General features: G+C 35.6%; 1 protein-coding gene across 4 annotated transcripts; it reads left to right on the top strand.

Moving 5' to 3' along the window:
- Window positions 1-613: 613 nt before the first annotated feature.
- Window positions 614-23,537, top strand: LOC106050594 (ras-related and estrogen-regulated growth inhibitor-like protein). Of its 4 annotated transcripts, none has more exons than XM_013205607.2 (7): window positions 614-806; window positions 4,348-4,525; window positions 11,086-11,158; window positions 11,529-11,585; window positions 18,040-18,113; window positions 21,253-21,438; window positions 22,981-23,537. In XM_013205607.2, exons 3-7 carry the CDS (start codon window positions 11,095-11,097, stop codon window positions 23,272-23,274), a joined length of 675 nt encoding a protein of 224 aa, XP_013061061.1. In that variant the 5' UTR covers window positions 614-806; window positions 4,348-4,525; window positions 11,086-11,094; the 3' UTR covers window positions 23,275-23,537. The 4 variants fall into 4 exon arrangements, with proteins under 4 accessions (XP_013061061.1, XP_013061063.1, XP_013061062.1 ...); XM_013205609.2 differs by lacking the exon at window positions 614-806 and adding an exon at window positions 1,479-1,913 and having other exon boundaries at window positions 11,089-11,158; XM_013205608.2 differs by lacking the exon at window positions 614-806 and adding an exon at window positions 1,480-1,913 and having other exon boundaries at window positions 4,395-4,525.
- The last annotated feature ends 4,364 nt before the right edge of the window (window positions 23,538-27,901 follow it).

Here is a 27,901-nt window from a genome sequence, read left to right as displayed (position 1 = left end):
TGATTAGGAAATAATGAAATTATTTTCGAATTGTTTCCCTCTATAATCGTAAAATAATTTCGGGTCTTATTCCAAAATGTCCCTAAGATAAAGTTCTAGATCCAGTTATTATCTGATGTGTGTGTTCATTTGTTTGAATTAAACTAGGCCCCTATAATAATTTTCAACACTATATTTGACTATTTTGTACATGTAAACAATGTATTTTTAATTTCTTTTTAAAGAGGACCTTGACCTTAAAAAATGTTTGTCAACATCATTATCTACAGTTTACTATTATTAATTAGTCGAGGAAGCCGTTAAATGAATACTATTTACATCCCTAATTAACAAGAATAATTATAACATAATTGTTCATTTGTCGTAATAATGGTCAACCCCCTCCCCCATCCAATCTTTTTTTTTTCTAGTAAACATATAGTAACTACATTGTATCATTATAGGTAGAATAAAGAAGGTCATTGTGACCTAGCCTCAAACAGCCTAAGCAGGCCGACAAACATAAGTTTACAAGTCATCTTCAGGTCAGCGTACGGGATCTCACAGTCAGTCCCTGTGGTCACTTCCTTTAAGCTTACTTTGTGTGAGTCATTGTTTGACTAAAAAGGACTTGATAACTAGGCTCTTTAGCTGTTTGTAATCACCTTGACAAAGTAACGCTTTTATTCTGTACGCTCTTCCTAGACGTCCTCAAGTGATAGACATTGGATGTAACATCTGTTTTCTGTTAGGTCACTTAGAATCATAATGATTCAGTGAATAGCATCAAATGGAATTTCATTGACACTGAATGCGAGCGAGACTTGGTAAGTTTTTTTTTTCTCTTCTTTTTGGTTCCAGAGTTTAGAGACATGCAGCCAGTACCCAGCCGTGGGATAAATTCCTTTAAAAAAAAACACAGCCTAGAGCTGATAACTCATGTTGACTTGTGACCTTTGCACTCTAAGACGTATGTGTTTAGAAGGAAAGAAGGTTCGCTATGTTCTAAGATGATAAAACCCATCATGGTCTGGGAGCTTTACTTTCCAAATGTTAAATTTAGATGTAACTTGTAGTTAAATATAAGCTGGACTTTTAAATGAGGATAATGTCTTGATCACATTGCGCGATACTTTAAGGGGCGAATTCATAGCGGTATTGTAAACTATAGAGAGGGTAGGGAAGGAGTGACGGATGAATAAGGGACATAAAAGAAAACAAAGAGAAGATAGACCACCAAAAACCTTCAAATGACCTGGTCAGTTTAAACCAAACTGACGTCCGGCAGACAAAAGACATCCACACAAAGCTTGACAACATCTAATTTCCTCTCGTCTCCGGGTCTCCCAGTCGTAAGTCAATACCCTGGCCTAGGCAGGTGACACAGGTGACTAGAAGGAGGGGGTGGGGAAGACAGCTGAGCCAACGGCACGCGAATGGTGGTGGATTCGGTGGAGGTCAACCCCCTCCCTTTTCCCGGCACACAATTCACCTTGTTTTGGGGCGAAGAGGGGGAGAAACTCGGATGTACACAAACGGATTTCATTGAGGACGCCCTGCGACCTGGGGCTGTGGAACCTCGAGGTGTGAATAGACTGGGAATAAGTCTGAATTAAAAGAAATGTTTTAGTGCAGTCGACAGTCAACTGTATTGTGTTTCCAGTGCCGGGAGAATTTTTGTTTCCTGATTGAACACTTTCCTAAACGACCTCTACGCACGCATTAGGAATAAAGAAGTTGTCTGTTAGAAATAATGTGGATTTTCTTTTCTTTTTTTTTTTTTCCTGTGTTCAAACTTCTAACGTAGAGACATAAGGAGGATTTACTCGATTCTATTTTGCATTGGAATAAATATTCTTGATTTAGATCTAATTTCTTTGTGGCGTTCTCACTGCATAATGCATTGCTCTATGTCATAATGATGAACACTTAAGGTAGGCTGCAGACGTGATAAAATTAAAAATACGATGTTAATTGACATGACATCATTCCAACTTTTATTATGATATTAGATGAACACAATCATTTTCTAGCTTCACTTATGATACGTTCATATCACTAAGTCCACTTCTTGACTTCATATACAAGTGTCTCATCAATACAACTACCTGCAACTTCTTACATTGAACTTATTACAACTTGCTACCACATACTGTTTTGTCACCACATATTGTTTTGTCACCAAATACTCTACTTGGCAGACTCTGCTAACTAACTTCACTTAACTATTTCAACTGATCACTGAAAACTCTCTACTTCACTCGGTTATTTCAAATGACTTAGCTCGACTTACTAAAACTTTCGATCTCTCATCTGACCTTACTTCCGGTCATAACTAACTCGTGATCACTATTTACATTTTCACGCTCTGTAATTACACAATTCACTTAAGTACAATTAGGTACAATAAGTTAACTTTTTTTGCCTGAGACAATAATATGCATAAAAAAAAACTAGAAAAGACCAGGTCATAAATAAGACTTTAAAAAACCTGTTTGCCAACGAAGTCGTGTTTCGTTTGTGATGACAACGCACTACTTTCATTTTACGATGACATGATGTATGACACTGTGTCATGTCTAGATGTTCATTATGTAATCAACAATCTTGGACTTGAACAGCGGATAGTTTAACTTAGACAATGTGATGTACTAGAATTCAAGGCCTGCGCAGAGCGTTGCCAGTAGGGTTCTGGGAAATGGGAATATAGGGCCTACTAAAACAACAAATCAGCTGAAGTGGGCGATGATCCTTCAGCGGGTGCACCCTCAAAATTTTAACAAAGAAGGGTAAAAATAACATGTATTTTGATTTATCTTGTCAAAGCAATTGAGAATGTTACGAAAGTATGATTGAACAATTGTTATTGAATAATTTTTAGATGTTCAAATTATGGCATTCTATATGGGCAAGTAAAACTAATCTATTGACTTAACTCCATTAGACAAGCTTTCTACGTCCTGGGAAGCGTGAAAATGTAAATGATGAACACGAGTTAGGTATGACCGGAAGTAAGGTCGCATGAGAGATCGAAAGTTGTAGTAAGTCGAGCTAAGTCATTTGAAATGTCAGTGTTCAATTCAACGTTACTGTTAATGATTATAAATACTGTTGATCAGCCAGAAATTTACGTTTAGAGAACTTTCTTAAAAGAGCAATTACCAAACACAGAGAACCACCTAGACATTGCGGCGCCCCAGCGATGTGCCTCATTTGGCTGAATATTACTTGATTGTTTGTGCATGCTTTCACTCTCATAAATGTCTGTTGGCCTACGCTTGTATTATATTTAACGTATCACAATTATTTGCACCCGATACTAAATTAACCCATTGCGACCCATTCCTTCTGCGTTATCAACTCAGCGTTGTCTTGTCCAAGTTGTGACGTAACATTTCTCAAGCGTACATCGGTATCAATGAACGTGTCAACTGGCCAAGGGAACTAACTGATATTCTTCTGTGGTGTATTGTTGGAGCTATTTATAGTGTCCATTCTTTCTATTGTATAGTCAATGAGAACTAAATAGGTTTTAGTCCTTGTTACACTGGTTTTGGGTGGTGAAAATATCTTGTGTTTTCAGAAGTTAAATCTGATGACCCACTTGCATGTCTGGTTTTAGAGCTTTGGTGAACAACCAACAGAACTCCTATTTTCGAAATGTAACTCGTCAAAGGAGAGAACACACATAGTTCTTCATAGATTATTTACCACATTATCTACTCTTCTGTGTAGAAACTCGAAGCTACCAGAAGCCAAGTGTTTTTTAAAAAGGTTTCCTGTTTTACATTTCTCTGGCAACCAACCTCGACGTATAACCATGTGACAGTCCTCTTTCGAAAAATTAACACAATTAAATAATTGTAAGCCTTCTTGTTCATAGCTAATCTTAAGAGTTTAGATCAGGTATCCAATAGTTATTGGAATATTAACTATTAGAATAGTGAATAGTAGGCCTATAGTTAATCTTGTTTATTATTTCACATTGGTGTAAATGGGGAGTGTAGGAGATTTTCATACATGGCTGAAAGCCTATAAATAGCAAGATTTTTGGTGTATCCGGCGTACAAACTAAAGGAAGTGCTTATAAGCTATGTTTTAATAAAGCTATAGTACAATGTGTGTGTGTGTGTGTGCACATTTTAGCCTGCAGAATCAAACAAATATTTTAATCTTTTTTTTGTATGCGACTTTGACATAGTTGAGTTGGCAATTTTGTTGTTCAATTGAGCGTCCTTGCCATTGTGTAGTTGATGGTGAACATCTGGCCACTAATAGCTCTCGGCTATCAAACTATCTGTCATGTAGACAGAACACTGGACATTGTATACATAATTAGTCTATTGTGTGTATGCATGCATCTTTCAGATACTCTAAGACAAGTTATCAATACTTAAACAAATCTTTCACGGCAGAGACGAAAGAAGAATCCTATATAGGATATCTAAGCATTCATCTTTCACAATGTGATCCTCGTTGTGGGGCTTGGATAGCTCATCCAGCACTCAGGATTGGACCGATAGAGTAACTGTCTTAAATCACTCAGGTAAGTCCAGAACTAGATCTCTTCCAATGTAGGCCTAATTCAATGTCAGATTAAAAAAAAAAACAAAAAACTTGTATTTTTATATCCATTTTTCTGCATTTGTATTTTTTTCTTTTTTTTTCCACTATAGCTTTCTTTCCTTCCTTTGATTGTTATTTCCTTCATTCCTTGCTATAAATATTTCTTTTGTTGTTTTTTCCTACCTTCAGTCCTTCTTTTGTTTCCTCATTACTTTTTCATTTTTATTACATTTTTTCTTGCTTCCGTCCGTCTTTCGTTTCTTTATTCATTCATTCATTCTGTTCTTCCTTTCCTGTTTTATTTCTTTCCTTTCTTGAATTCTACATACCAGTTATTTTCTACCTCTCCTTTAAAAAAAAGGGTTAAAATACTTTTGTGTGTTTGTGTACGTCACTGATTTATTCATGCATTAATTAACTATATTTGTTATGATGATAAACAAAAACACCGTATATGGCCCATTTACATATGCATGTAAAGAAGCAAAGCCTTTATATACTTTTTTTTATGTAACATGTCCCTATATTTCTACAGTGTCACCCTATCCTAACATGTCCCTATATTTCTACAGTGTCACCCTATCCTAACATGTCCCTATATTTCTACAGTGTCACCCTATCCTAACATGTCCCTATATTTCTACAGTGTCACCCTATCCTAACATGTCCCTATATTTCTACAGTGTCACCCTATCCTAACATTGTTGTGATGAGCTAGTCGATATGTCTTTGCTTATAGATCGTGTCAAACTTTCGGGTCTGGCCTCAACTCTTTCATCTCCCCCAAATGAGACTTGCAATCATGTCACATAAACCAGGCAATTACCGTCTATCAGTAACTAGCATGAAGAGGCTAGCCAAGTTCTTATTACGTCTGTAATATTACCGTCTATCAGTAACTAGCCTGAAGAGGCTAGCCAAGTTCTTATTACGTCTGTAATATTGGAAACGCTAAGATAATATTGGTGGGGCGCACACGACACCAGACGGGGGGCCAGAGAACCTGGGCGCAATATGGAGTGAACAAAAGGGCTTGTTAAAAGTCAAATAAAAAAGGGGTAGCCATTGGCGGATCGGAACGGCTGGGTGTGGTAGGGGCATTACGGTCTACCGTGGTTTTAAAAAAAATCGCACTCAAGAAGTTTTGGATCCGACCTTAGGGGTAGGGTAGTTCAATTCCTGCATGGTAATGAAATACACAAAACGCACTTTATTAATTTTTTTTTGACTGTGTACAAGACACCTCAAGGCGACAGTCATTCAAGGTCGACTTTTTTCTAAATATTATTTCTTTACTGATGTATTATTGGGGAGGGGGATGGAAGAATAACAAAGGTCTTACATGGAAGAAGAACAAAGGTCTTACATGGAAGAAGAACAAAGGTCTTACATGCAAGAAGAACAAATGTCTTACATGGAAGAAGAACAAATGTCTTACATGAAAGAAGAACAAATGTCTTACATGGAAGAAGAACAAAGGTCTTACATGGAAGAAGAACAAAGGTCTTACATGGAAGAAGAACAAAGGTCTTACATGGAAGAAGAACAAAGGTCTTACATGAAAGAAGAACAAAGGTCTTACATGGAAGAAGAACAAAGGTCTTACATGAAAGAAGAACAAAGGTCTTACATGGAAGAAGAACAAAGGTCTTACATGAAAGAAGAACAAATGTCTTACATGGAAGAAGAACAAAGGTCTTACATGAAAGAAGAACAAAGGTCTTACATTGAAGAAGAACAAAGGTCTTACATGAAAGAAGAACAAAGGTCTTACATGGAAGAAGAACAAAGGTCTTACATGGAAGAAGAACAAAGGTCTTACATGAAAGAAGAACAAAGGTCTTACATTGAAGAAGAACAAAGGTCTTACATGAAAGAAGAACAAAGGTCTTACATGGAAGAAGAACAAAGGTCTTACATGAAAGAAGAACAAAGGTCTTACATGAAAGAAGAACAAAGGTCTTACATGGAAGAAGAACAAAGGTCTTACATGGAAGAAGAACAAAGGTCTTACATGAAAGAAGAACAAAGGTCTTACATGGAAGAAGAACAAAGGTCTTACATGAAAGAAGAACAAAGGTCTTACATGAAAGAAGAACAAAGGTCTTACATGAAAGAAGAACAAATGTCTTACATGGAAGAAGAACAAATGTCTTACATGGAAGAAGAACAAAGGTCTTACATGGAAGAAGAACAAAGGTCTTACATGGAAGAAGAACAAAGGTCTTACATGAAAGAAGAACAAAGGTCTTACATGAAAGAAGAACAAAGGTCTTACATGAAAGAAGAACAAAGGTCTTACATGAAAGAAGAACAAATGTCTTACATGGAAGAAGAACAAAGGTCTTACATGAAAGAAGAACAAAGGTCTTACATGAAAGAAGAACAAATGTCTTACATGAAAGAAGAACAAATGTCTTACATGGAAGAAGAACAAAGGTCTTACATGGAAGAAGAACAAAGGTCTTACATGGAAGAAGAACAAAGGTCTTACATGAAAGAAGAACAAAGGTCTTACATGGAAGAAGAACAAAGGTCTTACATGGAAGAAGAACAAAGGTCTTACATGGAAGAAGAACAAAGGTCTTACATGGAAGAAAAACAAAGGTCAGACAACGGCTTTACTATTATATTCCTTGGTAACTCTTTGTATTTACATTAAATTAAAAAAAAAATCTGGTGGTTTAACTGAAATATTTTCAAAGGTGTAAGCCACGTTGGTGATTGGTCCTAATTAAAAAATATATATTAAATAACAAAAAAAAAAAGGCCTAGGATATTCCTCACTATATTGCCGCTTCCAAATAGTTTAGATTTGGCTCGGTAGGAAAAACGAAAGGTTTTGTTACCCTAGAAGGAGATAGAGAGACGTGGGTGGGAGCCTGCCTTTCCCCCAAAGCTACGCCCTTGATAAAATCTAGGCTTAGTATTGTTGCAACTCAGCTAGTTTTATGATAAATTTGAAGTTTGTTATTAGATCCTTTTTTTTTCTTTCTTTTCAACTATCTCGGTCTGTTGTGGTGTAGCAATCACCCCCTCCCGGCCCCCTTTTTTATTTCAACACTTACACACACAAGATAAAATCAATTCTCTCATACAACTAAGCTGTCAGATTTAGCTCGACCAACTCCTTCGCCCCCACCCCACGCCAAGCTTTTTTTCCCCCCTTCATGGCACCTTTTTACCTCAAGCCAATTATATCAGGTTCTGTCACTAGACGTAATGTAAGGATTCCGTGATTATGGGAAGTAACTCTCTGAGTGTTTTAGATTTCTGAGTTGGGGCGGGTGATGACCCCTTGATTAATGACATTTGCTTTTAAACTAAATCATAAAAGTGCAAGTCAAAAAAAAAAAAAAGTCGAGATTATAAATGTCACAACAATGGATCTCACTTCATGAAAAGCTGCTCCCTAAGTGTATGCTATTAGTTGTATTCTTTGTTTGGTTAGTTCTAGTCCCACATTCTGTTGTTTTCTATGTTTCTGGCATTCCTTCGGAAATGAACAGCATCACGTCCTAGCCTAATACCTCACGAAGAACTTCACGGGATCACGGGTGGCAGGGTTCGAACTCGGGACGATCGTGACCACAGTTGGAAGTGCATACCACCCAACCAAACAGCCATTGGCAATGTCTTAGTTGCTTTAAAGTGCTTAATCAAGATGATATATATGAGAGTGTAGTGATAAAACAAAACTAATTGTGAGAAATGGGTCCACGTGACACGTCTGATCAATGTTTACATAATAAATTATTGATTTCAAACTTAAAATACATTTTGATGTATTTCCATTTTACGCCCCAAGATTTACATTCTGTTAGGGCCCCATGTTTTTGGTGCAAATGTGTGTATACTTACTATATTTTACAAGCTAAGGTTGTTTCTTCAGATTTGAAGATAATTGTATCCTAGCCCAACCCTCTTATTGGCAGGGTTCAAACCCGGTACCATCTTGGCAATCGAATGACAGTCCATACCACAGGACCACGGAACCACTTTCTTGAAAGGATAATTGTTGACGCTCTTGTTGGTTACAATGACATCGTAAGCAATGGCGGGGAAAAAATGGCTAACTCGGGCTTTAGTGATGACATAGTCATAGATGGTCTGTCAGGAACAGAGAAAGAGCTGGTTGACTTAGCAAAGCATAAAGACAAAATTTCCACAATGTAGTTCTTCATTTCATCTATAGTGGTCGACATCGAGACAGGTAACGAATGCATTACGCGAAATAAGATCCGTCTCAACTGTTTGTTGTTTAACTTATGGTCATCTGTTAGAATAGTCTTCCAGTCTAAGTATACCTTACTTGAGCCTTCCCCGTTTTCTTAGTCTAGTATCTCACTCAAGCTGTTTAAGAAGCTGTTAGTATATCTGCCAAACTACCTACGCTGGCAGTAGCACTGGGGTTGTCGAGTCGCTGCGATTACAGACAAGGGCGTCTTGAAAATTAGATTTGACACCTGAAGACTAGCGAGGGCCTTATGGGGTTTCCCGTTTTCTTTAGAATAACATTTTATTTACCTGAGAAACTCGTGTACCAAGGGAGGCAATGGACAGCTGTAGATATTAGTCAATAAACTCCCAAGAAAAAGAAGACAAATTACTTGTACAACAAGCTCTACTGGACTGCATTCCTTACCTGAAGCAGACTTAAGGGCAACTTTAACACAGTTACACAGCTAAAATAACGGACTGTGTCTATGGCATGCAAATTTAATGTCCAATGTAGTGGTCAATTGTCTCTTACAGACTAAACTTGACTTACAGTGCCTTATCTTTCATTTATTTCATTATAGCTACGTATAGAATAGACAAGGGAAGATAACCGACAATAGGAGACTGCGGTGGACAGTCCAGAGTAGCGGTGACCATGCATATGCACCTCACAAACTTGTACCCTCTTTATACTTTTGAAATGTCGTAATTCTGACCCATTTGGCAGTTCTATATACCCTGTAAAATTGTTTCTATCAAAGTCACATGCATTAATCGAAGTAGGGGCAAAAACAGTAGTGGCAGAGGAAGGGATTTCACACAGAATAAGTTTTGAATTTGCATTGATCATTTTAATGGATTATTTCTGAATATAAAGCTAAATGAAATATGAACACTGTTCGCAGTTTTCTTTGTGAAAATCTGAGTAGGGGATTTGCTTCTGGTTTTCTTCTATTTTAAATTCATGTTTTATTTAATGTCTGAAAAGATCTCTTCTGTTATCCGAGAAATTGCGCTCACAAACAATGGATATTGGTTTTCCTAATGGACACGTAGTGTATAGGAATTGCTGTTCCCACATTTCATTTCACTGACGCTTGCTAACACTTTCTGCTTTTCTTTTGTTCCTATTCCTGTAGTGTTGGTGAAAGAAAGAGAAGAACCTAACGTCGACTTGTTTTCAATTACAATCGATAAGGTTGTAAGGTTGTCAGGTTTTGGGGGTGGGACTCCCCACCTTCAACGAAAGTAAAGAAATATTTGGTCATTTCTAAGTAGAAGCATTCTATATTTTATTTCATTGCTTGTGTTTCTAATTTTTATATTAACTGGACTATTTGTTATAAAGCTTTCCTGTAGTACTTTTTTTTATTACTTCACACTGGATCACAGTATGCAGTGTAACTGTTCTATACATATTTTAAGGATGACAAACGCATTTAAAGACCTTTTTACCAAACATTCATTTGTAGTAGAATATGGCAGAACAATCACTTTTTAGGGTCTGTATTGGCTTCAATAATCTTAATTGTAAATAGGTCTTTAAAGACAGTCCTATTTACTAGTCTTTCAAAATTAGAAGCAATAACCTTCACGTTTAGTGTTCTGGGTTTGTGCCCATAAACATTAAAAGATACGGGTTTATTAAATATCATAGTAGCTAATGAGTTAATTCCGATTAATCTATTCTCTGCAGATCAGTTTTGTTATTTTTCACCTTGTATTACCTTAGGGGTGTAGTGCACTACTTGTACTCGCGCAATGCGTCACTCTTGGCAAGCTCCATAGGTTGACCACCCCTGGTCAAGAGAGAAAACACAAATAAATAAAAGTAAAAATGAGGTAAAGAAAGATAATATTAGTTTGGGTTATAGGTCAAAGTTTAATCCAAGCCGTTCTTTGCAGGAGCACACTTCTCCGTTTGAGGGGGCACATTATGCTCATGTGATGGGATGTGTATGGTTTCAACTTAATTATTTTTTTGCCAGGGTTCGAATCTTGGTGAAGACAGGAATTTTTAATTTCGGGATTCTTGGGCGCCTCTGAGTCCAACCAGCTTTAAAGGGCATGTGTCATTAGTCTGAGAAAAGTAAAGGTGGTTGGTCGTTGTGCTGGCCACATGACAACCTCATTAACCGTGGGCCACAGGAACAAATGACCTTTACATCATCTGCCCCATGGATCACAAGGTCTCAAAGGGAACTTTACTTTTACTTTTAAGCCATAATTTCTCCCTCCTAAAACGGAATCTGAAAAAATATTTGTAAAGTGGTTATTTGTTTTATTAATATCAACTAACCTTTTCTTCTGTATTCTCAGTAGCCCACCATGAAATCATTGTCTGGAAATCTGCGTATAAATGTTTTGGGAGCTAAAGGAGTTGGCAAGTCTGGTAAGTGAAACGGTCTAGCAGACATTGGTTGCCAACATGGCTTTTAAAAAAAATATTTATTAAATGATTGATAAAAGAGCAGTTTACACACCAAATGAATGTTTTACCATCATCTTTACCATGGTATTGTTATAAACATATTTCTTGCCCACTGTAACAAAATATATTCAGACATACACAGAGCTCATAAGAAGATAGATATGAATTATTTCTACAAAATATAGCTTAGATAAATAAATGAAATTTCATGAACAAAAAAAAAAATATAAAAAAATATAAAAAATGTTTTTCTTTAAAACAAAGATCATCTAAAGGGGAAGAACTCCACCCTAAAACTATCAATCAAACTTGAATATTTTTTTTCTCTCAGCCATAACAGTTCGTTATTTGACGAAAAGATTTATTGGAGAATACAGTTCCGGTCTGGGTAAGTCTGCAAGAGATTGTCTTTGTTCATCTTAAATATAGGACTAGTTATTTGACCACTTCAATGGAAGAAACCCTTCCATTGACAAATATTCTCATTATATACAACACTGGTCATCTGACCCTATCATCTTATATTTCATTAAAATATCTTAGAAGTAGAAATGTCATCAAATTCAATGCCTGCAGGTCTTCTTAAACGTATAAAAAAACTATCGGGTGTTTCATATAAACAAAAATATTTTCATATTACACAAACCAACTTTGAATTTTATCAATGGTTATACTAATGTCTCACTACTTGTTTGTCAGGCACTATGGGTAAAAAGTCAGAAACATGTGAATCTACTTGTATTTCTAAGCCTTTAGCCATTACTCAGTGAAGAGATCAACGATGTCTGCACATGTAATCTAGAAAATATTGTGTACAACGGTTGTACCACAGACCTTATAGACTACATGGTCTGCACTAGGCAGCTAGTCTAGGAGATGGAAACTTCAGAAATAGAAGTTACAGCCATCTGTTGTTCACAGCCGTCCCATATCTCGGAGACTTCCACTGTGAACGACATTTAGTAGCCAATAAAGAGTAGTATTGGGGCAAGCCAAGTATCCCATTAAAATTCTGAGCGCAGTCTGAAGGCGATGCTGATTAATGATTGTACATACATCTAAGACTCAGACCCCCAGCTTTGTCTGCATTAGGTCGCAACTGGGTTAGCGTGGTCTTGTAAAGTACTGCATTTTCCCTTAATCTTCGGACTTGAAGTCGATGCCTATGTAAATTTATTTACATTTAAATTCTTACAATCAACAAATTAGCACTGTGGGTCCCTATTGGTAATGAGCCCAGGGTCCAGGCAAAAGGAACACCTTCGAGTCAGGATTGCAGCGCGTCTAAAGTAGGCTATTTTGTTATCGTTTGTATGAAGTCATTTATCAAGATACGTTTTTTGCGTGTGTTGAAACTTTTATGAGATAGTCTGGGGATCTCTGTTTTCCTATATCGTACCGCCACTTTCCACTATCAGTAAGAAATGGCAATGCAATACTAACCTGTGTGTGATTGTCAGATAACTGTCTGGCTGGAGACTAACAATTATGTATGCGATGACATACTGTTGTATTTGTTTAGGTGTGTGTTGCTCTGCTGTGTGTGTGTGTGTGTTGAATAAGGTAGGTGAGTGAATAAATGTAGTGAGAAAGGAGGGGGGTGGATTCTTTAATTTCCTGTTGATCGACAACTGAATGGACTTTAAGGTTTACAAAGGAATTGACTAGACGGTAGAACAGATTAAAGTTGTGACCTGACACAAAGGGAAGTGGATTGATTTTTATCAAATAAAGCGCCTTGTATTTCTGTTCGTTAAATCAAAATGTATATTAACTTTTTTGGGATGTTGTTCTTTGTTATTGACATAATCTCGTTTAGACCCGATCTCTTCGTGGATAACCCCCACCCCTCCCCAGGTTTTCTATTTATGAAAAAGCCAGCAAAATAAAAAAAAAACTTTTTTAAAAAGTTTATCTAAGGAGAAAAACTCTACATTTACAGCCATATATCTTAATACAGTAATAATTATTTTCCTTTTTTCCCATTATAAAAACAATGAATTAATTGCCACTATTTAATTTACAAATTTTTTAAATTGATTCCTGTTTAGTTAGGAACAACAAAAAATTGTGCAAAGTCTCAACTTGATCTGAGAATGGAAGTGGGAGAAATAAGGTGTTCAAAATGTGTACCAGACAGACCGACAGACAGACAGAAAGAGCGAGTTGTAGGCCTATGCTTTGTAAAAAGACCCTTAGTATTTTCAATTTATGTGACTTTCAATTAAACAAAATTTCTGTTGATATGGCTTCTAAGATAATGTAACTTATATTGGTTTTGCTTTAATGTTTTAGGTTTCTATTAACCACTCCCCTCATCTAGTCGTGATTGTAAAACAGGTTTCAATTTAAGTTACCAGTATCCCCCCCCCCCTTTCTCTGTTATGGAGTGAGTGTGTGTGTAGCTAATTGTTGTTACCGGTGGTTGACCTGTAGCACCAAACTGCTGGTAAACAACTAAACCGTCGAAGGCGTAATATATCTTAACTAGAAAACTTTAAATAACTTGAATAACTTCCTTGTGAATAATACTAAATAGAACTTTTTTTATATTATATAAACAAAATCAACTTCTAATAAATGAAATAAATGTAGTAAATTTTAGTAATAATATCTTTTAACAAAATCTAACTCACTACAATAACACAACCTTTCGGTCTCAAGTTCTGGAGTCGTCTGTCATAATTAAGACCAAAATGACGACAATGCCACCTGTGTTGCATCATTCACAACCAATCGCTAAACTCTTACCACCGTCACCTTATAAACACCCACACATACACACTCAATAACACAGTTGTAGATCTAACCATGAGTAAAATTATGGAGGATAGTTTGCTATCTATTAGCTGAATAGATTCTGATGTAACCACGAGGAAATCTGTCGTAGTTGAAGTTATAAATAGGGGTTGAAGTAAGAGGGACAGGAGACAGACAAGGGATAGACCGACGTGTATTTGTTTTGTTTAAAGTGAGTTTTATTTTTATTTAAATTATCTTTATTTCACGTGTGTTTCTACATAAATCTTCAATGAGGTAGAAAGATGTCTATGTATTGTTAATAAAAGTTACATTCAGTTTTCTTTAGAAAAAAGTTTGTTCAAGTTGTATTCAATATCGGCACTAAGAAATCAATACGCTTACAATGGTTTAAAATAAAAGTGAACTGTTTGGAGCTACAACCTAATGACCTAGTATCAACACCCTTCATATACACCTTCATCTTTTTTTTTTTAAATTACTTTTATATAACACATCTTTAATGCTTATAGCATGTTCAGTGATCTGGGAGAACGGACTTTAGGAGCTCAGGAAACACAACTCGGCTGAGTCGGGATTCGAACACTAACCCCCTTGTTAGGTGGCCAAGCCATAGACAAGCTGTTTTGGCCTCTCATCCACACATTCCACCTTCACCTATCCCTTAGTATGTTGAACCGTTGGGGCACCACACATGATCTGTCGACGGTCTATCTCCATTTCTCTCACACACAAGTTGTTATAAAATCTAAATTTTCATTTAGTTTGTTCACACAATTCTCCCCAACTCTAAAACTTCTGCTCTCCCTTGACAGACGTGACGTTTCTTGTGACGTCGTTTTACGATTTACCTTCATTTCCTGGTCCGTTGGTTTTCTTCTGTTACATGATGTCGCCTAAAAAAAAAACTGTCTCGCTTTTGTTGTTTATGACCTGTTGCAAGTAACGTTACATGACTTTTTGTTGTGACTGTCCTAGCAAAGACTTCACGTAACTCTAGACCAGGGCTCCTCAACTTTGGACATCAAGCGTAACAAACAGTGGTGGTGGGCCTCGAGATAAAAAAAAAAGGATAAATTGACTAAATCTTTGTAATCTATGGAGCTTTGAATCTAAATGAATCTAAACGAGAACTCATTTCCATGCTATCCCCTGTTTCTAATTAGTTAATCTCTCTCTCTTTTTCACTCTCCTACTCTCTCTGTCACTCTCACTCTCTCTCCCCTCTACTTTCTCTCTCTCTCTCTCTCTCTCTCTCTCTCTCTCTCTCTCTCCCACTCTCTCTATTTATTTCCAAAGCTAACGTCAACTCCCCCCCCCCCTCTGTCTGCTACACATGTTGAACACGTTTATTTCTCTCACTTCTCGGATCAAGTGTGCACGATTGTTCAGGTTTCTAACAAAACAAGAATCAATAAAAAAAAAAAAATAATTAATTAATAAGTGGTAATAAATCAATGTTGTGTCATATCAAAAAAGGGAAATAAATCTTACAGTATTGATATACTATGGATGTAAATGTGGCTATTTTGCATGTTTTAAAAATTATGTAAACAGGACAATAGCAAAAATATCTAGATCTAGTGTGAAATACCCAGCGGTTGTTCGCATATTGGGAAGAGAATGAGACACCCATGTACGATTCCTTTTAAAAGTCACGTGGTATATTGTTGGGAGGAGGAAAAAAAATGATTTACTCTTGATGTCCTAATCCCACAGTGGTCAAGTAGCCCATTAAGTTGGTCCACTGCAGTGTTGACCATTCACTTTACCGACCCCTTAAAAGTGTCAAGGCCTATTCACAAGATGACTTTCCAATAGAAAGGTTTCAAAAGGTAAAGCTTTCAACGACCACTGGAAGTAAGAAAATAAGATCCTGTTCGTCACCTATTGATCGTTTTTGTTGTTTGTTATCTCCCCTTAGCTGAGGTGGTTAATTGGCTGAAGTGGCTAATTGGCTGAAGTGGCTAATTGGCTGAAGTGGCTAATTGGCTGAAGTGGCTAATTGGCTGAGGTGGCTAATTGGCTGAAGTGGCTAATTGGCTGAAGTGGCTAATTGGCTGAAGTGGCTAATTGGCTGAAGTGGCTAATTGGGTGAAGTGGCTAATTGGCTGAAGTGGCTAATTGGCTGAAGTGGCTAATTGGCTGAAGTGGCTAATTGGCTGAGGTGGCTAATTGGCTGAAGTGGCTAATTGGCTGAAGTGGCTAATTGGCTGAAGTGGCTAATTGGCTGAGGTGGCTAATTGGCTGAAGTGGCTAATTGGCTGAAGTGGCTAATTGGGTGAAGTGGCTAATTGGGTGAAGTGGCTAATTGGGTGAAGTGGCTAATTGGGTTGAAATGATCATGGTGTTAGGCTTTCAATACGAAGTACTTCAAACCACCACATCATGAACACGAATAGGAGGCATTGGTTCTCTCCACTATAGATCAATCTATAGTCTTCAAAGGCCTACTTAGTATTTTGTTGTTTACATTTTTCAATAGCCCTAACGCCTTAACAATTTGAAATGTCTGACTTTGGGCACCCACCAACGCAAACACATACACATTGACACATTGGTTACGTTTCTAAAAAAAAAAACTTAAAAAAAAATGTTATTGTTCGTCATATTCTCTAGTAATTATTTAAAGGTCAAGGCCAGAGTAACTTGCCTATTAAAGAATTGAGTAGCTTTTTGTGAGCAGTGCAAATGCAAAAAGTATCGTGTAGTGTGGAATATCATTGATATATAATCATAGATGTTATTTGAATCAGATTTATAATCATGACTGCTACTGAATTAGATGACTGACTGACGTTAAATCAGATTTATAATCATAAATGTTATTTGAATCAGATTTTTAATCATAGATGTTTCTTAATTAGTTTTATCATAGATGTTAGTTGAATCAAATTTAAAATCAAAGATATTATTTGAATCGATTTAAAATCATAGATACTATTTGAATCAAATTTATAAACATTGATGTTATTTGACCTACATTTATAATCATATAGATTTTTTGAATCCAATTCATAATCATAGATGTTATTTGAATCAAATTTATAACCATAGATGCTATTTAAATCAAATTTATGATCATAGATGTTATTTAAATCATTTATGATTATACTCATTATAGATGTTATTTGAATCAAATTTATAATCATAGATGTTATTTGAATCTAATTTATGATAATAGATGTTATTTAAATCATTTATGATTATACTCATTATAGATGCTATTTGAATCAGATTTATAACTGTAGATGCTATTTTAATTAAATTTATAATCATTCATGTTATTTTAATCAAATTTATAATCATTGATGTTATTTTAATCAAATTTAAAATCATAGATGTTATTTTAATCAAATTTATAATCATAGATGTTATTTTAATCAAATTTATAATCATAGATGTTATTTTAATCAAATTTATAATCATAGATGTTATTTTAATCAAATTTATAATCATAGATGTTATTTTAATCAGATTTATAATCATAGATGTTATTTTAATCAAATTTATAATCATAGATGTTATTTCAATCAGATTTGACAAATGAAAGTGTTCTAATGAACATTCATCTTTGTCTCCCTCCTGTGAGAATAGGAAGCTCGCTACACCCAGACAGTTCCCCACACAGAATGCTGCTCTGTGACTAATTCTGTCTCTTTCACGATGTCTTATTCTCTTTCGAAGTTTTCTTTCCTTAGAAATTTCACTGTTTAATTCAATAACAAACAAAAATCACAATTCGCTAAGTCAATATGATACTAGTGACTTTTAGTCGTTATACCATTCTTTAAAAAAAATTAACAAAGGGAAAGAACCTCACAATCGCTGCTTTATATGTCAATACTGCAAGATTTAGCTCCCTTTTGCTATATAAAACTAAATTATTAAATTACCACAAACTAATTAGTTAATTGTTTTTATTGATTCATGTGTTCACATCGAAAACGAATTATTGTGCAGTTTCAAAATGATCTAAGAAGGGAAAGGTGGAGAAGTAAGGTGTACAAAATGTTTTACCAGACAGACTGAGTTCATATAAGCTTTGTCAAACTTTTTGTTTCTCTGACTTCATTTCACAGATATCAGTTATCAATCTACATTTTATCATGGAGATACACCCGTGAAACTTGACATTTTGGATGTCTCTAGTCAGGTAACAGAATAATACAAGCATATTTATTCATTCATGTATGATAATCAAAGTCGTCCAACCAAAGGTTTCTTGTAAATCAACGTTAACTCATGTGCTGCGCCAAAACGTCTTGTTTCGATTACTACTCCCATCTTTCGTGTGCACAAAAAAATAAAAAATACGTAAAACCAAAATGTCCTAGATAAACTTGCCTTCTCTGTCCTTGATAACACGGAAAACACAATTCGTTGTAAACGCTTTAACAGTGCTCACTGAGAAACGTTCTTCTATCTTTCATCATCTTAAACGATTAGAATTTTCATTTGCAATTGCAGTTCGAAGTTTTTGAGAACATTTCTCTGAAAATTGGTGGCCAAAGGCTCGTGGTCGTTTTGTGACGTAGACATGCTTACAACAAAATCAACTTTGTGTTTCAATCTTTGTACAGAGACTGAGAACAAGGCAGCACAAAGAAATGTCAATGTATTCTGTATTTAGATCTAGATCTAGAATTTATTTGGAAAAAAAAAAAGATTTAAAATCGTCGTAATATTTGCGATTTTACAGTATGCAAAATTAATTAATATAGATGATTTCTTTTTAAAGGGACTTGCCGATAAATGCCTGGTCGTGCGGTGTGCGCGCTGGATTGTCGTTCAAAGAACTTCTGGTGCTCACCCAGTCATTAAGAATGCGAGACGTCTGGGGAAGGTCAAGGACATTGTCGTTAAACTGTTGAAAGGTTGACAGCATACCAAACTTACCTCGCAGATATGAAGTTACAACATGACTTTGCAACTGGGTTATTAGACTAAGCTTGAAAGGCAAACTCTAGATCAGTGTTGAATAGTGCTGGCAACAAACTTCATTCTATGGTGATGCTAGGAACATACGCATACGTGAAAAAAAAATAGTTTTAGGCTGGCTGAGCTCCCCTTTTGGCACGTTGCGATGTAAACATCAACAAAACAGTCAGTTCAAAGGTCGAGTTAGTGTAACGTGACCAGGAGTGCATTACTGGGATTTCAGTGGGCTTTGAGACGACAAGACTCTTAATGCCAGTAAGTTCATTTGGTCAGACCACTCCGCCTTCCTTCAAGATGGTGCACTCACTCCTCTTGTGTAGTCGGCTCTTATTACATGGGTGGTCTTGGAAAAACACAATTTGAAGTTTGGAGAGTGATTAATCTGGCTGAGGCGAAGTCAAAATCTTTGAGGGATAGAGCCTGGCTAGTGTGACGGCTAGGGAAATATTTGACACTGAAATCGTAAGTGGTTGTGTGAATTGTCTTAGTAGGCCTACTGTTTCAAAAGCCTATGTAGGGAAACTCCTATCACCCTAAAATTGCTGGTTTGATTCAGATTCAGAAGTGATTTAGCATACCTCAAAAAGTCAAGACATTGTAGTGTATTGCGTGTTTAAATATAAAAAAAAAACCGTTATTAGACCTATTATTATTATAGTGAATTTAATTTTCTTTAAACATTATTATTAGTAAGCAATAGAAATTGGGCTAAAAGAATTTTGAAAAACATTTCAAAAGATTATTATGTGTCATTTTGTAAGTTTAAATTATTTTGCCTTTTTTTCCCCATGACTTTTTCTATTGTTATTATTACTGTCGTAAACTTTTATATTAGTTTTAATTTTAGGGTGGCTAATTTTAAAACATATATAAATTTGTATACATGTATAAAACTCTGCTATAGGCCTACTAATCAGGACATATGTATGTTGGTCTGTATTATATATTCGTGTGGAAGTAAAAAAACAACAACAAAAAACTGTAAACTGTGTTTTAAAAATCTAGGTCACTTAAAATGTTTCTACAAAGTAAAATTCCTGAAGATTGTAATGTAGGCCTATTTTACGACAAAATCACTATCCTACGGAACAATGATAAGGTAAAGAGACTACTTGTTAAAAAAGCGCGGGAACGACGTATAATGTATGTCCCCTCACTTCTGCTACAACTTACATTGGAATGAAGTGTTGACACTTTCGTCTACACAGTGTCATAGGACATTTTTCAAAAGTGTTACTTACAAGATTGCAAACATTGGTGAACGCTTGTTAGTACTCTCGCTTGACTGAACAAGTCGGTCATGTGCGACACCTTTGGTGAAAGCCTTGTTGGTTTTGAAACCTCTTGTTAAAGTTAAGAGAACTAGAAACTTTCCCACAATCCACTTTCACGTCTGTTCACCAAAAATGAAGGGCTGTTTTTAAAAAGTTGACTTAACGGTTTGGTAATTATGTCAAGCAATATTTAGGTCAAGTCGTCGACAGTCGATTGTGCTAAAAATATAGTTTCGTGATAATTAATAGAGTGTGATCTTATCGTCGTAATGACGACACAGGAGTATTAGTGTGAAAAAAAAATACCTGAGAAAGCATTAAAAAAATAATTGATTTTCCTTTTTAATATCAAAATCAAACGGATAACTTAGTTCGAATATAACTAACTAACATTACACTGTTTATACATGTAAAGAATTCGGTGAACGAGGCTTGATTGTAAGTAGGCCTACACACACACTTTAAAAGTGACTGACTTTTTAGCACCGATATCGCGATCTGATTGATATTGTACAAGTACATAATGCCATATAGGAGGCACGGTGGCTGAGTCATGAGAGGTAAAAAACAATTGGCTTCCAAAACTAAGGGTCCCGGGTGCGAATCCTGGGTTATTTTAATTTCGAGATTTTTAGGGCGCATCTGAGTCCTCCCAACTCTAATGGGTATCTGACATTAGTTGGGGAAAAGTAAAGACTGTTGATCGTTGTGCTGGCCACATGACAAGTTAACCGTAGGCCACAGAAACAGATGACCTTTACATCATATAGACCACATGGTCTAAAAGGGGAATTTTTTTTGTCTTCCGTTTAGAAATCTAATGTCAGAATTCGCTTTAAAAAAGTTGCTTGTTTGTTTGTTTGTAAAATGTTTCACATGTTTCGGAAGTTCCTTCAGAGTTGAAGATAATCTACTTCCTAGCTCAAACCTCCCGCAGGATGACGGGGGATGGCAGCGGGCAGGGTATGAACTCTCGACCATTGAGACAACCGAACGACAGCCCAGCCCTCATACCGCACGACCAGGCTGCATTTAAGTTTTAAAGGAAACAACACGTAACTTAAATGTTCTTGTTTCCAGGAAGAATGTCAGGCAGCCTGTCATGACCTTTTTGACGCTGATGCCTTTGTGATCGTGTACAGTGTAACAGACATGTCCAGCTTTCAGGTAGCCAGGGGCATCATGGAGACACTGAGGACTAGGGTCACGTCACGCCCCTCCATCTTACTGCTGGGTAACAAGTTTGATCTGGATCACGTAAGACGAGTAAGAATCTTTATTCACTCCATTGTTTTATTATTACAGACGTTACCTCAAAAAGAAGAAAATTACGTCCTTAGTCCTATATGCATTTCCTGTGGCAATCTAATCATCAATGACTTAAACTCAGCTTAGTCGTTGGTTTTTCTGGCTGAGTCAGGCAACTGATTCCATTCTCTAGTGGCACTAGGGATGAAGTAGCACTTGTACAACTTTGTTCTAGTGCAGGGAATAACAAATGTGCCTCTATATTTGTGTCTTTCTGAGTATTTCATTAAGTTTTGCTTAGAGAGATATGGATCTTTCTGAAGGCATCTTGTTGAGATTCTATGCCAAATAAACTTTAAAAATATGCAGAGCTTAAGTATAGAGATTAATAGTTATTAGTTGGGGCATGTAGTATTTTAAAAAATCCATTTCCAATACAAAAACCTATGTACCCATAATTCTGGGTTTAAAGATTTAACAATGTCCTTTCCATGGGGTAATGAATAAAATGCTACAAAAAAATACCTTGTCAACAGCTAAATTATCAAACAAGTCAAGCAAAACTAAGAATTATTAAAATGTGATTTTTAAAATATTTAATAAGTGCTCAATCTCAGTAATATTGTTTATTAACTACTGACTTGATAATTTTACCTCTAACTTATGCTTTAATTTTTTCTGTCAAATCAATAAATTATATTCACACCCATTTGTAAATAAAAAAGAATTAAGGCTAAAGAGTTTCAGGCTAACATGTACACAAGGCCAGCCTTATTAATTGTGGGGCCATATTTAATGAATGCTTGCAAGGCCACTCTTCTAATTAATTTTTACAATAACAACTATTACTTTTAATTAGATCATTATACCAACACTTATTATACAACATGCATAGGAAGTAATTTCAAATGCAATAGATGCCAGTGGATTAATGAAAGTTACTTCCATCGTATGACACACGTATGTTAACCCTTTCTTTAAAAGCCTGTGACAAGAGCCATGACTGATAGAGATATGCTTAATATAAGTTGCGAGGTCCTTGTCAGGCTCGGGGCCCAATTTGGTGAAATCTGTCAGAACAGCCTAAAGCCAAAGCAGCCTAAGGCCAGCCCTGTATGTACAATCTACTACTTTTTAATAAAGAGCTCAATATTTTTCTTGCATCTAATATGTGTAATTGAGTTTGCAATAGGGCCACCAACATAATGAGGAGCATGATAGGTATTGACAGTTTAGTGTTAAAGCACTTGACTTCTGTACAGAATAATTACAAGCTTGAACTCAGTTTGTAACTGGGATTTTAAACTTATGATTTGAATTCAATGTTTAAGTCCTCAATTCTAGAGGAAATAAAGGCAGATGGCCATTGTGCTGGCTGCTTTACACTGTTATTAACAGTTAGCCAATGAAAAGGTTGACTTGACATCATCTGCTTATGGACCAAACCTCTCCAATGAAAATGTTTTTGGACTTCTCGTATGACAGGACTATAATAAGTATCATATCAAGTTCTTTGTATTTCACTCATTTCTTTTTTTTTCTTTCTATATTCTAAATTAGGTTTCTAATGATGAGATTCGATTACTAAAAGAAATTTATGACTGCTTCCATGAAGAGGTTTCCGCTGCAGAGAGTGATCAAATCATTCTAGACAGTTTTCATAGATTGATAATAGATGCACTGAATAATTTTTGCCACAATGGCCGTTCCACCAAGAGAAGAAAGAGCCTATTTGAGAACATGTCTCGAAAGATTGGCAGCGTATTCAGGAGAAAGAGCTTCGAGGGAGGCTCGGAAACTAAAAGGAAGCTCATCAGAATTTCACATAATGGCGTTGACAGACGATCTGTGTGATGAAATCAGACTTTCTTTATGAATTATAAAGTGAATCTATTCTTACTGCTTCTTGAGTGACTTTAGCCATTTTGTATATAGCAGACAGAAAGTGATGTGATGTGAGAGGCTTTTTGTGTGATAAGGACAATATGTATAATTGTTTACTGTTTGAAATAAGTGCTGACATTTGTCAGGTGCTTTCTTTGTGATAAGAATCTTTCAACTGAGTTATAGATCTAATTTGATAAGGTCATCAAAAAAAGGCATTTTAAAAAAAGTGTGTAAACAAAAGATATTTTGAACTATAAACAGAGCAACAATGAAATGTCTAAGATATGGTGGATTGATGGCTTGTATTTAAAAGAATGTTCTCAATGTTTAGCATTAATAAGTCATATTCAATTTCTTGTTATAAATGTACTACTTGATTTAATGCCAGTCTCATTCATAAACTTAAAGCATTATAATGATTTGTGCTTGTCTCAATTAGTTCAGTAGTCTTTGCTTGTCTAATATTTCTTCATGATTTTTTTTCTGTATCATTTGCTTTGTTTATAGTAAAGTTTCCCTTTTAGACCATTTCTTCAGGGCAGATGATGTAAAGTTAATGTGTCTGTGGCCCATGGTTAACAAGGGTGTCATATGGCCAGCCCAACGACCAACAGCTTTTAATTTTTTCCCTAACTAATGTCAGGCACCCATTAGAGACTCAGAGGTGCCCTATAAATCTCGAAATACAAAATTCTAGTCTTCACCAAGATTTGAACCCAGAACCCCAGTTCATAAGCCAAGTGCTTTACCACTCAGCCACAGTGGCTCCTTGTCTTGTATATAATGAATATAAATTAATAAAACATACGTGTGAGCCTACAGTTCATGTGTTTGTGTGTGCATGCCATGAAGAATAAAAGTTGCCTATATGACATTTGCTTATAAAAAAAAAGGTGCACAAATTATTTCTATTTCATAGCAATGCTCTTTGATGATTGAAACAATTAGGTGGAAGTATTATTCATGTGCTGCATGTCACTAATGATTCATAGTATTTGAGATAAAGGATAAGTCTTGGCCTACTTAGTTTGTCAAATCTGATGAATAAATAAATAGATGTACACTGCTGATTTAGAGCTAACACATTACAATGTTTTCTAGCTCTTTGTTCTAAATAATGCATCTTTTAACTGTTGGACTGTTGTAATGATTTATTATTGTTGCTGTTTTTTCATATTCCTATTTTTGTATTGTTTATATAAGGCTTGTATATACTGTTTAAAAGAAATTCTTTTTATGTTTCAGAGAGAATTTTGCATTATGTATAATATAAATATTGTTAATTTTAAACACTAGAAAGTCCCATAACTTGTATAAAATGTATTTATTTTTATATTGTATTTAATGCATTACTCCCCTTTAGTAGATTTTTTCTTATATTGATTGACGTATTAAATTTTTTTTCTCTTTTTTTTTTAATGTGTATAGAAATGAACTATTATAAAAGAAATACTTAACATTAATTTAAAAAAATGTTTTTGTATATTCTAAAAACAGAACACAAAAAATATGTCTAACATCTGTTCCCTTTTCAGGGTCTATTATAGATACAAGAAAGACCACATATACGAATTCTCCAAATTCTAAATGTCTAAAGAGATTCACTAAAAATCCCACTGTCAAACAAACAAATAGTTGTTTACATTTTTGTATTTTTTTTATTACATTGTTAACCAAATGAGAAACTAATAGTTTTAGTCTATGTGACCACTGATCTTTTCCCTTCTCAGATCTTTCACAACTCTAGTACAGTGTTTCCCAAACTGTGTTCTGTGGAACCCTAGTTTTTCGCTGGGCCTGAATAGGGGTTCCATAAACTACTAGAATAATTAAATAGACCACCATGTGAATTAATCTTTCTAAAGAATAAGCAAAGTGTTTCGCTAAATATTCAGAATGTGTGAAATGTTCTGCTAAGGAACAAGATTGGGAAACACTGCGATAGTACAAAACTGGCTAATGACAAATACTATTCATTATAATATTTCAGAAAAAGACCAAGTACTCCTTAAGACCATGATATCTATAGGCCAGATATAAAGGTCATCTATTTCTATTGATTGTGGTTAACGAGTTTATCATGTGGCAGCGCAGCGACCAACGGATTTTACTTTCCCAAAGTAATGTCAGGTTCCCATTATAGTTAAGTAGACTAAAGCGCATCCTAAAAATCCAAATCATTACTGAGGTTTGAACCCAAGATCGCTTGGTTCAGAAGCCAAGCCCTTTACCCCTGAGCCACCACACCCATTAATAGTTCAGCACAAAAAAATCATTTTTTGACATTAGACTTGTACGTCTCACACTTTGCACATAGGTTCTCACTTTTTTAAAGAGGCTTTCTTATTTTGTACATAGATCTACAGTGTCACATATCTTCCATCAACTTGGGTGATATAATACATTCCATTTGTGCTTCAACATTTTATTATTACAAAATCATCAATTATTTGTAGAGCTTACATTTATTCATGCTAAATGTTCTGATGTTAGTGTGTGTATATTTTCCAGGGTTTAAAAATTAACCACTGCAGTAATAGGCAAGTGTTGAATTTCATATATGCCAATAAAACAAAATATAGAACTAGTGTGATTTTCTTATATTGTTGTATCCTGTATAAGATGTTATAAGCAAGGAACAAAACATATCATGTACCATACATTAGCATAAAAAGGTTAGCTTGGGTGGTTGGAACTAGTGAAAAATAATTTATTGATGAGGCCTATCAATGTCTAAGTTTATAAATTATACCAGTAGGTATATTCGGTGTTGCACTTTATAATGTAGCTTCAAACACAACTTAAAGCATAATTTCATTGTTAAAGAATAGGTTTTATGCTTTGTGAATCATAAATCTTCATTCATATAAAATTCTCCCTCTTATTATTACTAGTATTTTGCAATGTTTGAGTAAACAGAAAGAGCATGTGTATTTGTGTATTGGTATTCAATACTCCGATCCTGACATAGTCGTTTCAATTTTGTTTTCAGGTTTCTTGTTAACGTTTCTAAACAATTATCATTGTACATTCAACTAAGGGAGACAACACATCCATAATCCTGTACATACTTTTAAAAATATTTGTAAGGATTTGTCTAACCTAAAAATATCTTAGACAATGCCACTTTTAACTGGAGTGCAACTCATACATTTTAATTCCTCGATTTTCAAAGAAGCTTGCTGTGGTATTCTTGTCTTCACTATATAATGTGCTTGATTTCAAAGGTAAAGTCTTGGCGCTGCAGTGAAATGAGAACAAAAAAAGTCAAGACTTTGAAGCACCCTCACGTATCTTTCAAACACCGCCCACAAAGCTATAAATGTCTGTGTGTCACTGCGTGTATGCAAAAAATCTATTCGTTTTCATCAGAAAGGCGACACTATCATAAAAGCAAGTACAAGTTCCCCTTTCAGACCTTGTGATCTATAGGGCAGATAATATAAAGGTCATCTGTTTCTGTGGCCTACGGTTAACGAGGGTGTCTTGTGGCCAGCACTTTTCCCCAACTAATGTCAGGTACCCATTAGGGCTTGGTGGACTCAGAGGCGCCCATAAGATCCCGAAATTATAAATCCAAGGATTCATCAGGATTTGAATCCGGCACCCCAGGTTCAATAGCCAAGCGCTTTACCGATCAGTTTTAGTTTGGCAAAAAGTGTTGTTTTTTTTTTGTCTACACTTCCATTATATCTTGTAGTAGTGTTGTGATTATTTCATATGGGCCTTAAGAGGGCCAATATAACATATATATTATTATAAAATATTTTCCTACTTACTAGCATTCCGTTATATTAGTAATAAATAACAAACACGTTGTATACTTTATTTAAAATTTAGAGAATTTATATCAATAATAATGGATCCAGTTTAAAAAAAAAATGGTTATAAATAGATTCTGGATATCATTCAAAAGAATGTGATGCTATTTGAAAGACACATTCTGGATAGTTTCCAAACCAAACCATATGACACCAGCACGAACTGTTCAAGGTTTGATGACGTGGTGTGTAAAAGACTCATGATCGGGATACATTCATGTGTCATTGTCATTTGTCACCATAGTAGAGCGAGGGGTGGGGGGTAAGAGATCACTTTGTGGTGTCACTGACCTATGTATCGGAATAATTATACCCTCAATGTAACAAAAAACTGGAGACTTTATGCCTGTCTTTTTCAGAACTCATTCAGTAACTATCTTCTATGAAGGATGATTGTTTCATTGTCATACTTCAGACAGTTGATGAAGTAAAAGAAATCACCACACAATTAGTTAGCTTACTTTACATGCATAGGATATTCCTATGGCATGGCATGACGGCGGGAGATGGCGACGGGCAGGGTTTGAACACTTGACCATCGAGACGAAAGTCCAGAACGCATACCTCACGACCACCATATATGTATAGTATAGTGTAATAAAACGCCTAGTTCTTAAATCAATGTCTTGAGGCATGGTACTGTGACGACCCTCGTGTATTGCTTGTATGTGTGGCTTGTTTGCTGTCGAGGGGATGATTGTTTGAGTGTCCTGGACACACTGGGGTCATCAAAGATAAATCGGAAACAGGTACGCAACAAACAGACAATAGAG

This window comes from Biomphalaria glabrata, chromosome 6 (genome assembly GCF_947242115.1).
Source record: "Biomphalaria glabrata chromosome 6, xgBioGlab47.1, whole genome shotgun sequence".
NCBI lineage: Eukaryota > Metazoa > Mollusca > Gastropoda > Planorbidae > Biomphalaria > Biomphalaria glabrata.
The sequence above is the reverse complement of the archived record's forward strand: the minus strand, read 5'-3'. Positions and strand labels throughout refer to the sequence as shown.